The sequence below is a fragment of the Oncorhynchus tshawytscha genome, linkage group LG14 (assembly GCF_018296145.1).
Source record: "Oncorhynchus tshawytscha isolate Ot180627B linkage group LG14, Otsh_v2.0, whole genome shotgun sequence".
In the NCBI taxonomy this organism is placed as follows: Eukaryota; Metazoa; Chordata; class Actinopteri; order Salmoniformes; family Salmonidae; genus Oncorhynchus; species Oncorhynchus tshawytscha.
Genome location: NC_056442.1, coordinates 14,105,089 through 14,119,629, shown reverse-complemented (window position 1 = coordinate 14,119,629; position 14,541 = coordinate 14,105,089). Strand labels below are relative to the sequence as shown.

General features: G+C 46.5%; 1 protein-coding gene across 2 annotated transcripts in view; it reads left to right on the top strand.

The window, feature by feature from the left end:
• LOC112253914 (neuropilin-2-like) overlaps positions 1-14,541 on the top strand; it is a 62,520-nt gene that overhangs the window by 9,704 nt on the left and 38,275 nt on the right. For both annotated transcript variants that reach the window (XM_042297068.1, XM_042297069.1), the window contains exons 3-4: positions 7,952-8,133; positions 14,072-14,302. In XM_042297068.1, the coding sequence (XP_042153002.1) occupies positions 7,952-8,133; positions 14,072-14,302 (413 nt within the window). The remainder of the gene's footprint in view (positions 1-7,951; positions 8,134-14,071; positions 14,303-14,541) is intronic.

The following is a 14,541-nucleotide window of genomic DNA, read 5'->3' as shown; positions in this document are numbered from 1 at the left end:
GGGTGATGTGGTGAAGTTATCAGGAAAACAGATTTGAGAGAGGGAGTTCAGTGGAGCGATTACAGGCCAGATGGGAACCAGCTTGGTCAGTTTCCTCTTTCATAGAGATGTATAATATGAATCATATGCCTTTCTATTGTCTCTCTGACCTCATATCAGTCAGTCATCATGCTCTGGCCTGGCTTTAACCCTTTCTCCTACTGCTCTCTTAAAGCTGCACTATGAAGACATTTCTCTGTCATTTCCTGGTTGCAAAAATTCTAATAGTTCACCTAATTTCAGTTTATGTGACAAAACAAGCAAGTATAGTGTAGAGAATCATTCTACTATCTAAATCGCTGTGAAATATATTTTCCATAAGCAATATTTTCAGCTGTTTGAAGCTGGTGTACAAAACTGAAAGTTAAACACGTAAAAACGAAACGAAAGAACTGGAAGCATAGAAATGCCGCACATAGAACAGATCTACTACTTCTTAGACTTGCATTCAATGAGAATGAGATCTATAACTCCCATTTCTTTTTTTCTATTTCTTTTTTTGTACCCCTTTTTTCTCCCCAATTTCGTGGTATACAATTGGTAGTTGGATACCACGAAAACACAACCCAACCAAGCCGCACTGCTTCTTGACACAATGCCCACTTAACCCGGAAGCCAGCCGCACCAATGTGTCGGAGGAAACACTGTACACCTGATGACCATGTCAGCGTGCACTGTGCCCGGCCCGCCACAGGAGTCGCTAGTGTGCGATGGGACAAACCCAGACGATGCTGGGCCAATTGTGCGCCGTCCCATTGGTCTCCCGGTTGCGGTCGGCTGCGACAGAGCCTGGACTCGAACCCAGAATCTCTAGTGGCACAGCTAGCACTGCGATGCAGTGCCTTAGACCACTGCGCCTCTCGGGAGGCCCATAACTCCCAATTCTATCTGGCTCGGGTGGTTGTTGAATTTAATGATGTCTCTATCTTGTCTTGTGTAACGTAAATCCCCATTAAAATCCCCCTAGTCATAGATAGCATGTGTAGTTCTGTGATAGACGGATACAATGAATGTGCTCACTGTCGTTAATCAGTATTTCAGAGAGATAGAGAGAGAGAATTGAAAAGCCTCCTCAGAAATGCTCTACTTTTTTGTGGATTGGTTTTGTATTAGCCTGAGGGGACTGTGGGATCTCAAGCTTTGCCCTCTCACACTTCCACTCAGATGTGTGTGGGTGCTTTTTGTAAACGCTGTGGGTGGGTGCACATGCCTCTGTTTGTTTGTGTGGGTGCCCGTGCGTGTGGGTGTGTGTTTCTTCATGCGTGTGCGTGCTTCTCTGTATGTGTGTGTATGTCCTTATTTTTGCGTGTATACCTGCACATGCACACATGTTTGGGAGAGTGTGTGTAATCGGCAGGGAAACCCATGGCAACCACTAACCATTCCGCATCCTCTCCCCTCAGAGAAAAAGGCCCAAACTTTACAGCCCCATTAGAAAAGAGAGACACATCAACAATGTTATTTATTCATAAAGACCAACCTATAACTCCCTTTTCTCACTAATGCTGCTATAGCCTTTTTAATGTAGTCTGTGTCCCAAATGGCACCCTATTCCCTGGATGGTGTTTTGACCAGAGAACACTGTACTGTATAGGGAATAGGGTGCCATTTGGGACACACACAGATTTAGTTTGTGAAGATGTGTTCCTTGGCCCTCATGGCCAAAGCAGCAAAGAAGCAAAGTGGAGAAAGCCGAGTGCAGCCCGACATGCCCCCCCCGCCCCCATCTCCCACAGAGTGCTTTAGACTGGGTTCAAATAGCTTCCAGTTAGTGTTTCTGGTGCAGCTGTGTGTTGTTTCCTCCTTCCTGAGTGATTAGGCATAGCAGTATGTCTGACTGGGGAGACAGGAGGGAGACTTGGAGTTTTTCTCTTCTGGTTTGAGGTGAGGGAGTGGTAATGCTAGACTGTATTCATTAGTGCACACCGTAGCAAACAGTAACAATTTTGGGGCAACGGAAAACATTTTGAAACAAAAACAAGAGTTTCTTATTGAACAAGTTCAAGTTTGTCCCTCCTCATTTCAGCCCGTTTTGCTCTTAGTGAATAAACCACTGGAGGGGCAAGAGACTTGGTCAGGGTATTATTTAAATGCTATCTGAATATACTGTATATACTGTATAATGTAAATATTACAAATGGACTGTGTTTATTGTAAATATGTGATATAGTTGCGAGAGTTGTAAAGGGCTTTAATCTATGGACAATTACAGTTCTATGTAAGCCATGTCTTTTGTATGTCTCATCATCTCATAAACATTATGTCAGCGCCATGGTCTCTCCTGAGAGTAAATTACTCTGAGACCCTGAGCATGTGAACTCAAGGAAAGTGTTCGGTTGGCCCACCTAAGGTCAGCCTTACTTTATAACCCACACCATACTGAAGAATTAATCCCTCTTCCGGCCAACCAGCACTTTCCCGGGGTTCAAAGAGTCAAAGGCTCTGGTAGCTTCAACCGCACAGATCATCACTGCTGCAGCAATAAAATATCCAGTGTTATGCAGACTTCACATATCTGAGGTGGCACTTTAATTCAGAATTTCATTTCAGGCAGAGTCCGGCAGGGTGCCAAATGGCTTTTACCTCCAAGCCCAGAGTAGATTGATGTGGAATAAATGCAATAAAGGCTGAGATGAAATATCAAGCCTATATCTCTAATGCAATCTGCCATTGGCTGGGACCTGGGCTGGAGGGATGATACCGATATGGAGTGCAGGAGGTGCATCCCACTTTCTTTTTCTCTTTCTCTCTCTCTCTCTCTCTCTCTCTCTCTCTCTCTCTCTCTCTCTCTCTCTCTTCTCTCTCTCTTTCTCTTTCTTTCTCTCTCTCTCTCTCTTTCTTTCTTTCTCTCTCTCTCTCTCTCTCTCTTTCTTTCTTTCTCTCTCTCTTTCTTTCTTTCTCTCTCTCTTTCTTTCTTTCTCTATCTCTCTTTCTCTCTCTTTCTCTCTTTATCTTTCTCTCTCTATCTTTCTTTCTTTCTCTCTCTCTATCTTTCTCTCTCTCTATCTTTCTCTCTCTCTATCCCTCTGTCTTTCTTTCTCTCTCTCTATCTTTCTCTCTCTATCTTTCTCTCTCTATCCCTCTTTCTTTCTTTCTCTCTCTCTTTCTCTCTATCTCTCTCTATATATATATTTCTCTCTATCCCTCTTTCTTTCTTTCTCTCTCTCTATCTTTCTCTCTCTCTATCTCTCTCTATATATATATTTCTCTCTATCTCTCTTTCTTTCTCTCTCTATCTCTCTTTCTCTTCATTTCTCTCTATCTCTCTCTCTTTCTTTCTCTCTCTCTCTCTCTCTCTCTCTCTCTATTTCTTTCCCTCTTTCTTTCTCTCTCTCTCTCTCTGCCCTGGTGTGGAAGTACTTTATTTTGCACAGTGGGATTAAACTAATTGAAGGATGTTTGCGAGACACACACACACACACACACACACACACACACACACACACACCATAAAAGCTGACACCTTCGCAAAGATCAATTTTGTTTTTATGCAGTTTTTTTTATGAGGTCATTTTTATTGTGGGCCCCACATTGGCAACTGGAGGTGACGATTTAGTAGAGGTTTGATATCCGTACAGTTCTATCAGCCTGCAGTCATGTTCTTCCGTAGAATTGATCATTCAACTTTACAAACGGCACCCCATACTAATGTGCCTCGGCTTGCATCCCAAATGGCACACGATTCCATATTTAGTGCACTACTTTTGACCAGGCCCAATAAGGAATAGGGTGCCATTTAGGACGTGCACTTAGTTTCATCACTGGGGAAGTGCCATTGAGGCGTAGCAATAGAGAGGTTCAACGTGTGAGTGTGATATCATCCTGTGTGTCTGCTACACTCCCTGGGGGAGATGGGATCTGTTGGAATCAGATCAATGGCTGTTTTCCGCTTGTAATGAGGAATTGATGGGCCATAGACGGGGGGGATTAGTGAGGTCATTGCACAGGTCTGATCTGCCCAGAGTCACAAGTCATGGTCACTGAGTTACGGTCACATTACGGTCCAGTGTACTTGACCACACCAATAGCCGCTAATAGTCAACCAACCGATCACTCCAATTGACCATAGTCTTTAATACATATACACTCTCTCATGCTCAGAGAGAGGGAGAAAGACAGACAGACACAGACAGACAGACAGACAGAGAGAAAAATATATATTTTAATACAGGCGTAAGGAGGTCATACAGGGCATCCCAGCAGTAGATACTCACACCAACCAGACTGGCGGGATCGATGGCGATGCCCCTTTAAAAAGCCTTGGGCCGTAGCCTATAGGCCTATATAGACACTTTGTGGTTAGCTGTTAGCGGTTTAGCCCCAGCCTGTATCCCAAACGCCACCCTATTTCCTAAATAGTGCACGACCTATGGGCTCTGGTCAAAAGAAGTGCACTATATAAGGAATAGGGGTGCCTTTTGGGACGCAACCCCAGTTATCTGTAACTGTAAAGCTACTGTAAGCAAACGGCTCGGAGATGGCTGCTCTGAGTGCTATTTGTTCTAAGGCCAGATTGAAGACGGCAGCCGGGGGAATCTGTTGGGATTTCTCTCTCAGCGTCTACTTAATATTTCAGAGGCACTTATGCCTTATTAGGCGTACATGAGGTGCATGAGGTGGCTCTATGCTAGGCAGACTAAGAAGCCTTACTTCCTTTTAGTGTCTGGGCCTCAGCCCTGTTGTTGACCACCAGCGCCGTATATAGCTGTGGTTGTTGAGCACTTTAGATTAAGAGTGAATGGTGGCAACAAATATATATATCGTCCGTAATGGAAGCAACAGTCACACAAATTCATAGCCATTTTCTTTTGTATACCACTCAAAATTGCATTTTGTCAATATAAACTACACAGTTCAGTTGTGAGTGTAGATTACACCTGCCATGCCACTATTCTAGGAACAGATATTTGCATTTTTTTTGTTGTCAATTGCAACACTCATCCCACAGAGTGGTGGAAGTGAACTAGACTGGACTCTGTTCTCAGTGGTGAGATTGACAGTCTGGGGCAAAGGTTTAGGTGAAATGGTTCTCACCCTAGTTATACCATGGTGTTTTCAGAGTGGTTTGTGTGTGTCTCCCTCTCCCAGACACACACACATGCAAGCGGACACACAGGCAAGCACGCACACCCGCGCATACACACACACACACTCCCAGGCGAGGCTGTCTGTCTGAGGGGATTGTCCCTGGCCTGGCTCCTGTAGGGAATGCACAGAGGTGGACGGAAGTCCCAGACAAACAAGGAAGGTGTTGAAGGTAATTAGCAGGATCTGTTAGCAGTTGAGAGGATGAGAGGAAGGATGAGGGGAAAGGAGTAGAGGAGAGAAGGCATGCCTGGACTGGTGCTGAACAACAGCCCCGAAGGACTTCCTTAAGTTTCCACCTCTCACCCCTTATGGGTTTCTTCTGGCCTATGGAGGGCTGGTGGAAACCATCATGGGTCCCAACAAGCAGGACTCCATAACCCATAAAGACCCCAGTCACATAGTGAGGGAGAAGTGGGGAGGGAAGGAGTCAGAAAAATGCAAGGTGAACTCTAATGGACTTGAGTGGGACGAGGGTCTGTCTGTCTGTCTGTCTGTCTGTCTGTCTGTCTGTCTGTCTGTCTGTCTGTCTGTCTGTCTGTCTGTCTGTCTGTCTGTCTGTCTGTCTGTCTGTCTGTCTGTCTGTCTGTCTGTCTGTCTGTCTGCCTGCCTGTGCCTGCCTGCCTGCCTGCCTGCCTGCCTGCCTGCCTGCCTGCCTGCCTGCCTGCCTGCCTGCCTGCCTGCCTATCTGCCTGCCTGCCTGTCTGTCTGTCTGCGTGTGTGCGCACATGTGGATGTGTGTGTGTGTGTGTGTGAGAGACTCCGTTCTGCCACTCGGCCAGCCTTCATACATGTATTCATCAGGGCCTGGGGAGACGGAGAGCTCAGGTCAATAATCACATCTGAGAAACACTCAGTCATCGCTTCTAATCCACGACAGGCGAGAGAGCCCACTCCCGAATCAATTAAAACCTAATTAGGCTCTCAGTTCCTTCTCAGGCCTTTTATCTTTTACGTACACACGGTAGTGTGTGTGTGTGTGTGTGTGTGTGTGTGTGTGTGTGTGTGTGTGTGTGTGTGTGTGTGTGTGTGTATTTGTCTTAAGCATGTGTCAGTTACAGCCAAAACACACATACTTTGTACACACACACACACTCATGGATTTCTAGTTTTCTAAGCTTAACCAAGGGAGCTCTGGAGTAATCCTCTTTTAATAGCCACCGTGATGTAGCATTCGATAGGAATGTGTATGCATTGGATCAAGGCCCTCACATTAGTGTAGTTTGATCCTGGGCCTGTGCAGGTTTTTGTTCCAGCCCAGCACAAACACACTTCACTCAACTCATCAACAAAATCATCAAGCCCTTGTTGAGTGTTAGTGCTTGGCTGTAACAAATATGTGCACACCCTGTGAGGCTCCCAGAACAAGCATTAACGGTCACTGATCTCCAGAGTCTATGTCAATCTAAACATTCCTGCTCTCAATGTCAGTGTATGAGGCTGTATTATTTTTTGTGTGTGTGTGTGTGTGTGTGTGTGTGTGTGTGTGTGTGTGTGTGTGTGTGTGTGTGTGTGTGTGTGTGTGCATGCGTGCTTGTGTGTGTGTGTGTGTGTGTGTGTGTGTGTGCGTATGCATGTGTGTGTGTGTGTGTACGTGTATGTGTGTATGTAGGTGTAGGTGTATGTGTGTATGTGTGTGTGTGTGTGTGTGTGTGTGTGTGTGTGTGTGTGTGTGTAGGTGTGTGTGGGTCCAACACAGAACAGTGATCCAGTGCTGTGCTGAAGGCTGCTGAAGGCCTTTCATTGTAATTAGATGTTGCGACTGTTTCAACGGCTCTTGTTTGACGGCTCCGTCACATATCCAGGGGAGGGTTGAGGGGGGGGGACGCGCATTCATTATCCGTCCCAGGAAGTCCACTGTGGAAAAGCTGAAATTCACTATTTTATATTTATTTTATTTTATATATTTATTTAATATTTATATTTATTTATATATTTTCATTCATCTGCTTGCTCTGCACTCATATTTAGCCTCACGTTGAAGTGTTTGCCCTTTTTCCTTACAGGACAACCAGGGCTACAAGTTGATAAACAATTTGACATGAACAGTTGTATTCATCATTTTTGATTGACTAATGTCAATAGAGACATAAGGTCTGCCAAGCAAAAACCTGATAAAAAAAACAAATCTGGGGAAAAAAAGTACATCAATTGTTTGCTCACTGGGGAAATGAATATCCAACCAGTCAGTGACAACTGTGTGGAGTTTGTGACCGCAACTATGAGCTTATTACAGTATTATAGACACTTTGTCCTGGGATTTCTTATGATCTTCTATGTAGAAGAACACACAGGCACCCGCACGCACAGTATCTCATTCTCAGGTATGCCCCGTTCCTAGCTTCTTTAAGTGTCAGTGACTCGTTTCTGTTGAGTTGGCTGATTTTGGAGCGGCAGGTGGGATTTTTCCAAGTTTCCCCTTCTCTCCTGTCTCTGAAATGACAGTTAAGAATTTGGGTTAGTTCAGGGAGGTCAATAGGTCTTAGGTCAAAGGTCATATGGACTAGAGTTCAATCACATTGAGCCCCAAAGCCGTTTCTTCTCTATTCTTCTCTTTGTCCTTGGTTTTAAGCTTGATTCATCCATTCAAGCATTCTACTGAAATCAATACATCCTTCTCGAAGCACCTTAAAATATACATGATTAAATAAATCCATAGGTAAGATGTCCATATTAGGACAGTCTTAGCTTTGATTAAACAGCTCTTCCTGAGACTAAGGCAACTCTTGCTGAGATTGAAACAATTCCTGAGGCTGTCCTAATATGGACGCCGCACATAAAAACATTTCAAGGATTTTTCAGGAAATTCTCTATGTCTCATTCTCAGGTATGATTTCATTGAGATCCGTGATGGTGGTTCGGACTCGGCTGAGCTGCTGGGTAAACACTGCAGTAACATCGCCCCCCCAGCCATCATCTCTTCTGGTACCGCCCTGCACATCAAGTTTGTCTCAGACTACGCACACCAGGGGGCAGGCTTCTCACTGCGCTATGAGATCTTCAAGACAGGTGAGCCAATACTCAAATGATGTCCGGCACCTCGTTATTGAGGCGTTTTTAGTGATTTTTATTTGTGTATGGGGGGGGTACATGATCTTTAAGACAGGTGAGTGAATTCTTTCATTCTACCTGATGAGCTCTTATTGGGGTGTTTTGATTGGTTGTTGGTCGTTGGAGGGGGGGGCGATGTTATTGGTTGTGTGATTGGGACATTGAAATTTGACTGGTTGTTGATAGGTTGGGATGGAGCCATATGTAGAGAGGTTTTGCCCAATCTTAGATGGATGCCAAGTTGTTGCCTGCGAACATTATATTTATTCAATAAAAATGTGTATTTAGAAACCTGTGGATTGCTATTGGTCAATATTGCCCATGAGGCGCTAACATGGCTTTCATCAAACCATGTAATGTGATCTAAGATCATCCTAATCCATTTTTGGGTTGAAACCACAATGGCCAAACTCTCCAATGGGTGGCCATTCCCCTAACTAGCCTTGTGGAATGGTTGGATGGTTGACTGAGTTCTTGCTATGGATGCCTTGGGCAGAAGGACCTATGATGACCTTCACCTTCATGTGGCGGAGTCTACCTCACACACGCACACCCATACACACACTCACTCACCTTGCAAACACACACCCCGACCAATTAACTTCAAAAGAGGCAGGGAGGAAAATAAACATGGTTTTACAGGAAAGAGGGAAAAAAAGCCTGAATTCTTTTTTTCATCCTGTCTGAAAAGCATCTCAGGAATGCCTCTTTTAACTGGCCTGGGATCTGCTTCATCTAGGGGGGGGTGATGGAGAGAGGTTACAGGCTGTATAGGGAGATGATGAGGAGGGAGGGGTGAGGAGGAGGGGGCAGAGTGGGCGAGGGTGATTGAGAGGGGCTACAGGCGGTGGGGAGATGATTACTGGGAGAGGGAGGGGGAGAGGGTGAGGATGGGTTGGGATTTGAGTTTAACGGCGGTGCTGGTGGTGGTAGTGCATAAGAGGAAGTGTACTTGACATACAGTACACTTGCGGTAGTGTGCTGATTCACTGTACTGAGCTATACGGATACACTCCGTCCTGAGCTGTGCTGATACACTCTGTACTGAGCTATACTGATACACTCTGTACTGAGCTGTGCTTTGCTTGTAAGATCCCATTGACATTGATTTGTTTGGGTGGGATTCAGGTAGTAGTGCCTCCTCTGTTTCAAAACGTTTTTAAACCTGATTTGAAAAACAACTGTTTTGAACGTGGCCCAGTTTTGTCATTTAGCTCTGTTACCAAGGCCACCAGCACAATGATATGATGATGTGATAGGGCTAATATTATACACACGTACACACACTCACTCTGTAACAGAATAGATGGGTATGCTGTTGCCATGGTTTTAACAAGAGCCTGCTATGCATTTGGGGTGCAAAAACAATGGTATGCGTGTGTAGGGGCATATTTATGTATGTGTGATATGTGTTCGTGGGTGGTTACAGTGTGCTTGGGCGTTAGACGATTCTGTTTGTGCCTATGTAGGCGTATAGATGTGTTTCTGTGCGAGAGAGATCGACACGCAGAGAATCTGTTTTGGAGTGCAGTCTTCTCTCCCTTTGCATCCTACACCCATCATGGTTGTTTATTTTAACAAGTCAGGATCGGGCCAAATAGTTCCGCAAACCCCAGTAGTTTACGAGTTCTGGGAGAAGATTAGAGACTGCAGGGCACAACCCCGCAGTGGGAGAGCTGTTGTTTATTTACAATGATGTTTGTGCATGAGGGATGTGTGTTCTCGTCTTCTTTGTGTGCACTTGCAGTGTGTGTGCGCGCGCGCGCGTGTGTGTGTACATGCTCTAGTCCGTATGTGTTTTGAAGGAGGGCGTCACTAGTGGAGATATGATCTTAGGTCAATACACAGCTTGGAGGTGTGTCTGTCCGGCTGGCGGTTGTCCTCAGCCAGAGCCTGACCCTTCAGTCCTACTTTCGCTGCTGATCAGGGTCATGTTCATTAAGGGCACACAATGGAAAACGTTTCAAAATAGTTTGGAACTGAAACTAAAATCTGTGTTTCTTATTGGGAAAGTCCAAGTAATAGTCCCTTCCTGTTTCAGTCTGTTTTCTTCCATTTGGTGCCAAATGAACACGACCCTGCAGTACATCTCTTCTCTTCTCCTAGACTGCCATCAGCACCCAGGGTTAATGATGAGGAGTATGTTGTAGCTAAGTAAGCAGAGTGTGTGTGTGTGTGTGTGTGTGTGTGTGTGTGTGTGTGTGTGTGTGTGTGTGTGTGTGTGTGTGTGTGTGTGTGTGTGTGTGTGTGTGTGTGTGTGTGTGTGTGTGTGTGTGTGTGTGTGTGTGTGTGTGTGCAGACATGCATATGTGTTTGTGTATACTGTGCCCACTTTTCTATGTTCAGTGCCGATAATGGATACAGGGATAATAAACAGCAATAAGATATTTGACTTCTCACCCTTAACTGTATTCCCAAATCCCTTTTTCCCTGAGCCCCCATCCCATCCCCCTGAGGGAACGTGTGCCCCAAAACAACAACCCAAACCCACCCCACCCCACCCCCCCCATCCCACACGCACGCACCATAACCCCACAGTAGTGAATGTGCACCCACTGCCCTCCCTCCCCCGCTATGGTTGTGCCCTACTTTCCTCACACACACTGGCGTACTAACCCCTCTTACCAAACCAGCCCCCCACTCCACCCCCTGTCACGTGACTCTGTTACTGTGACGCTGTTACCACGGTTAGTACGGGAAGACTACCCGCCAAGCGACCTCCTCCGGCCTCTAGCACTAGCAGAACCAATCGTGATTAATTTTTCTGTGGTTCCCCTTGGGGTTCATGGTCGTTCCCCCCTAACCCGGTCTGTCAGGTCACCTTTGGAGTGTAGTGGAATGTCACCCAGATTGACCAGGGTGACTGACCTGGCTGTGACCCCTTCCTAACCAATGGTCGTGAGAGCACACATACATACATGCGTAAATAGACTGCGGTGTCTTAACTTGCCAAGCTGTGGTACGCTCACAATGTTGTTTTGCCCCCCCCAGACACACACAAACAACACACACGCCTCAATTGTATTTCCGTGAAACCCTTGAGTTGACTCCAGCGAGAGTAGGCTGTGAGACAGAGAGAGAGAAAGATGGAGAGCGAGAGGAAGAGAGTGTTAAAGAGGTTGTAATGTGCAACAGACGGGCGCAAATGTGGAGGTGAACTCTCACAGCATGAGGTGCATGAGGAGAGGAAGACGAGAAAAGGAGGAGGGGGAAGAGGGCGAAGGAACAGACTGCGCATCCCTCCTAGGGATGGGGGGGGTGAAGGAATGGAGCGTGGGAGGGAGGGGGGATTCCCTGACACAACATGGGCAGAGACTACTCCGTCAGGCACTCGAGCGTAAAGCGCCGACGCGTTTCTACCCAGCAACTCACCCACTCCCCCCACCTCAACCCCCCGCCGGCAGACAGCTCTTGCCAAATGGCTGCTCGTGGTGAAATGTGCAAGCCAGGCGAGTGGCTGCTGTGCCAGACGTGTGTGTGTGTGTGTGTGTGTGTGTGTGTGTGTGTGTGTGTGTGTGTGTGTGTGGTCTTGTTTTGTAATGTTCATATACTTGAACTAATAAGGACTAACAAAAGGGAGAGTACTCATGCATACACACCATCTCTCACACACACGCCACACACATATCTGGCATGTGACGATGTGAGCGTGCGAGACGGGTGGTAACACACACTGGGCTAGTATAGACATGCAATGGTGTGATTGAAGCCCTCTTTCTTCTGCCTGGGTAACAGTCTAGTGCACCCTGACCCAGTATTGAGGATAACAGGGCCAGTGGGCCAGTGTGTCTCACACAACATGCTGAGGCTTACCACACAAAACACACACACACACACTGAGGCACACTTTCATTCACAAACACATACCCTGTCTATCATAAACCACAAACCTATGTAGAATGCAGTATGCGTTTTCATTCAATCACACACACTGGCACACGTTCATAGTGTCACGCATGTTCTTCTACACAAACACACACACAGCATTCCCTATTCAGTGAGGGGCAGTAAATGAGCTGTAGTAGCCTCCCGGGTGGCGCAGTGGTCTAGACTCTGTCGCAGCCGGCCGCGACCGGGAGGCCCAATTGTCTGGGTTTAGGGAGGGTTTGACCGGCAGGGATGTCCTTGTCTCATCACGCACTCGCGACTCCTGTGGCGGACCGGGCACAGTGCACACTGACCAGGTTGCCAGGTGTCCGGTGGTGCGGCTGGCTTCTGGGTTGGATGTGCATTGTGTCAAGAAGCAGTGCGGCTAGGTTGGGTTGTGTTTCGGAGGGCGCATGGCTCTCGACCTTCGCCTATCCCGAGTCCGTACGGGAGTTGCAGCGATGAGACAAGACTGTAACTACCAATTGGATACCATGAAATTGTGTAAAAAAACTTCTTCTTTTTTTAAATGAGCTTTCTCCTGGACTTGTCTGTTGTTTGTGAGTGTGTGTTTCCTCTCTTCCTGCGGTGAAAGGCAGCAGTCCCCATCTCCATGAGGTCTATATAAGTGTGTCGGCATAGTGACAGGTTAAGGCAGGCATCACACTGGCCTTGTCTCTACTTGTTAAACGAGAGGGTCTGACTGACCAATGGAGGTACAGGAGACACACACACGCACACATACATGTACACATGCACGGATGGACAACACACATACGCACGCACGCACACACACACACACACACACACAAAGGCCTTTGGAGACACATAGTGAGAACATTCACTACACGTGGTGATGGTTGTTGTGATGTGGTTGAAGTACGGTCACACAAGGTCAAATCCGCTTTGCTTTAGGAGTCACCAAAAAGTGTAGAGTCTGTTTGCTGTTGCTTATCCCATTGTATTCCTTTCCCTGCCTCTTGCTCCTTGCTGCTCTCTCTGTATGCCCTGCCCCTCACAGAATCATTGCTATGTGCTGCTGGTAGAGCTTGTCTGTGTATTCACAGCTTGCGTGTTGTAAGTATGCGTATACGTGTGTGACCCAGCAATGTTTTGAATAACAAGAGAGAGAGAGAGACAGAGCGAGAGGGTGAGAGGTGGGAATACAGAGAGTTTGGGGATTGTAAGGCGCAGGTATATATCCGTGCTTCGAATAAATGAGAGAGCGAGAGAGACATGCACATCACAAATCATTAATGAGCACGTCCATAAACACTCAGTAACTCAGGGGGAAGTTTATATGGGAGGCACATCTGTCGGAGAGCTCAAGGTGAGCCGCCCAGGGCGTATAAATCTGCATAGCTAATGAGCTGCCGACACGCCGGGCCGCTTAGCGAGCTTTACTCTCGTTTGTTTTGGCAGGTGTTTTTCTTTTCTCTTCTTTTTTTTAAGCAAGGGAGTAAATGCAGAGCTTCCTGGGCTGTGGGTTGTGGTGACGGTTATGAGGTTTATGATGAGGTGTGTGTGTGTGTCAAAGGTCAAATGGGGGTGCTTATATTTGTCCTGTTTCGCTGCATGTACAAGAAGGGTAACCTGTACGAGTGTGAAGTGTGAAATGGAAATGTGTTTTTTTTATTTTTAATATCCCAACCCCCCCTGAGACACCCTCGGAGAGTGGAGTCATAGCCAGGGATCTCCCATTATTGACGGCGACCCTGAAGCAATTAGGGTTAAGTACCTTGTTCAAGGGCACATTGACAGATTTTTCACCTAGTCCGCTCGGAACCAGCGACCTTTTCGGGTTACTTGCCCAACACTCTTAACCACTAGGGTGCCTGCCACTCTGTGTGTGTGAGAGAGTGCGTGCATGCGTGTGTATGTGAATGTGTGTTACACAATGAACTGCAACTGGATTCTATTATTGCTGTCTTGCAGTGACAAATGTATTTTCTTTAAAAAAAAATACCCTACTAGTAAAAAATATGATTGCTTTTCTGTGGTAAATTGCTCATGTCTGTATTCTTCATAGGATCGGAATTCTGTTTCCGGAATTTCACCAGTCCTTCCGGAGTGATCGAGTCCCCCGGCTTCCCTGACAAGTACCCCCACAACCTGGAATGTTCTTACATCATCATAACTCCGCCCCACATGGACGTGACCCTGACCTTCTTGACCTTTGACCTGGAGAACGATCCCCTGCTGTCAGGAGAGGGAGACTGCAAGTACGACTGGCTGGACGTGTGGGACGGGCTGCCCCAGGGTGAGTGCTTACCAGACACATACACGCACGCATGTCTACACACGCATTCACACATACACTTTCATACACACACACATACACACTATATGAGGTACCTGCATGTATTTGAACACAAACACACACATACACACAGACGTCATCTACAATACCTCAATGAAGCTTTTCCTGCAGCCTTTGTCTCAATAACAATCCCGGAACTAGCCCATTCCTGCATTAGCCATTCTACACCTCCCAGGACT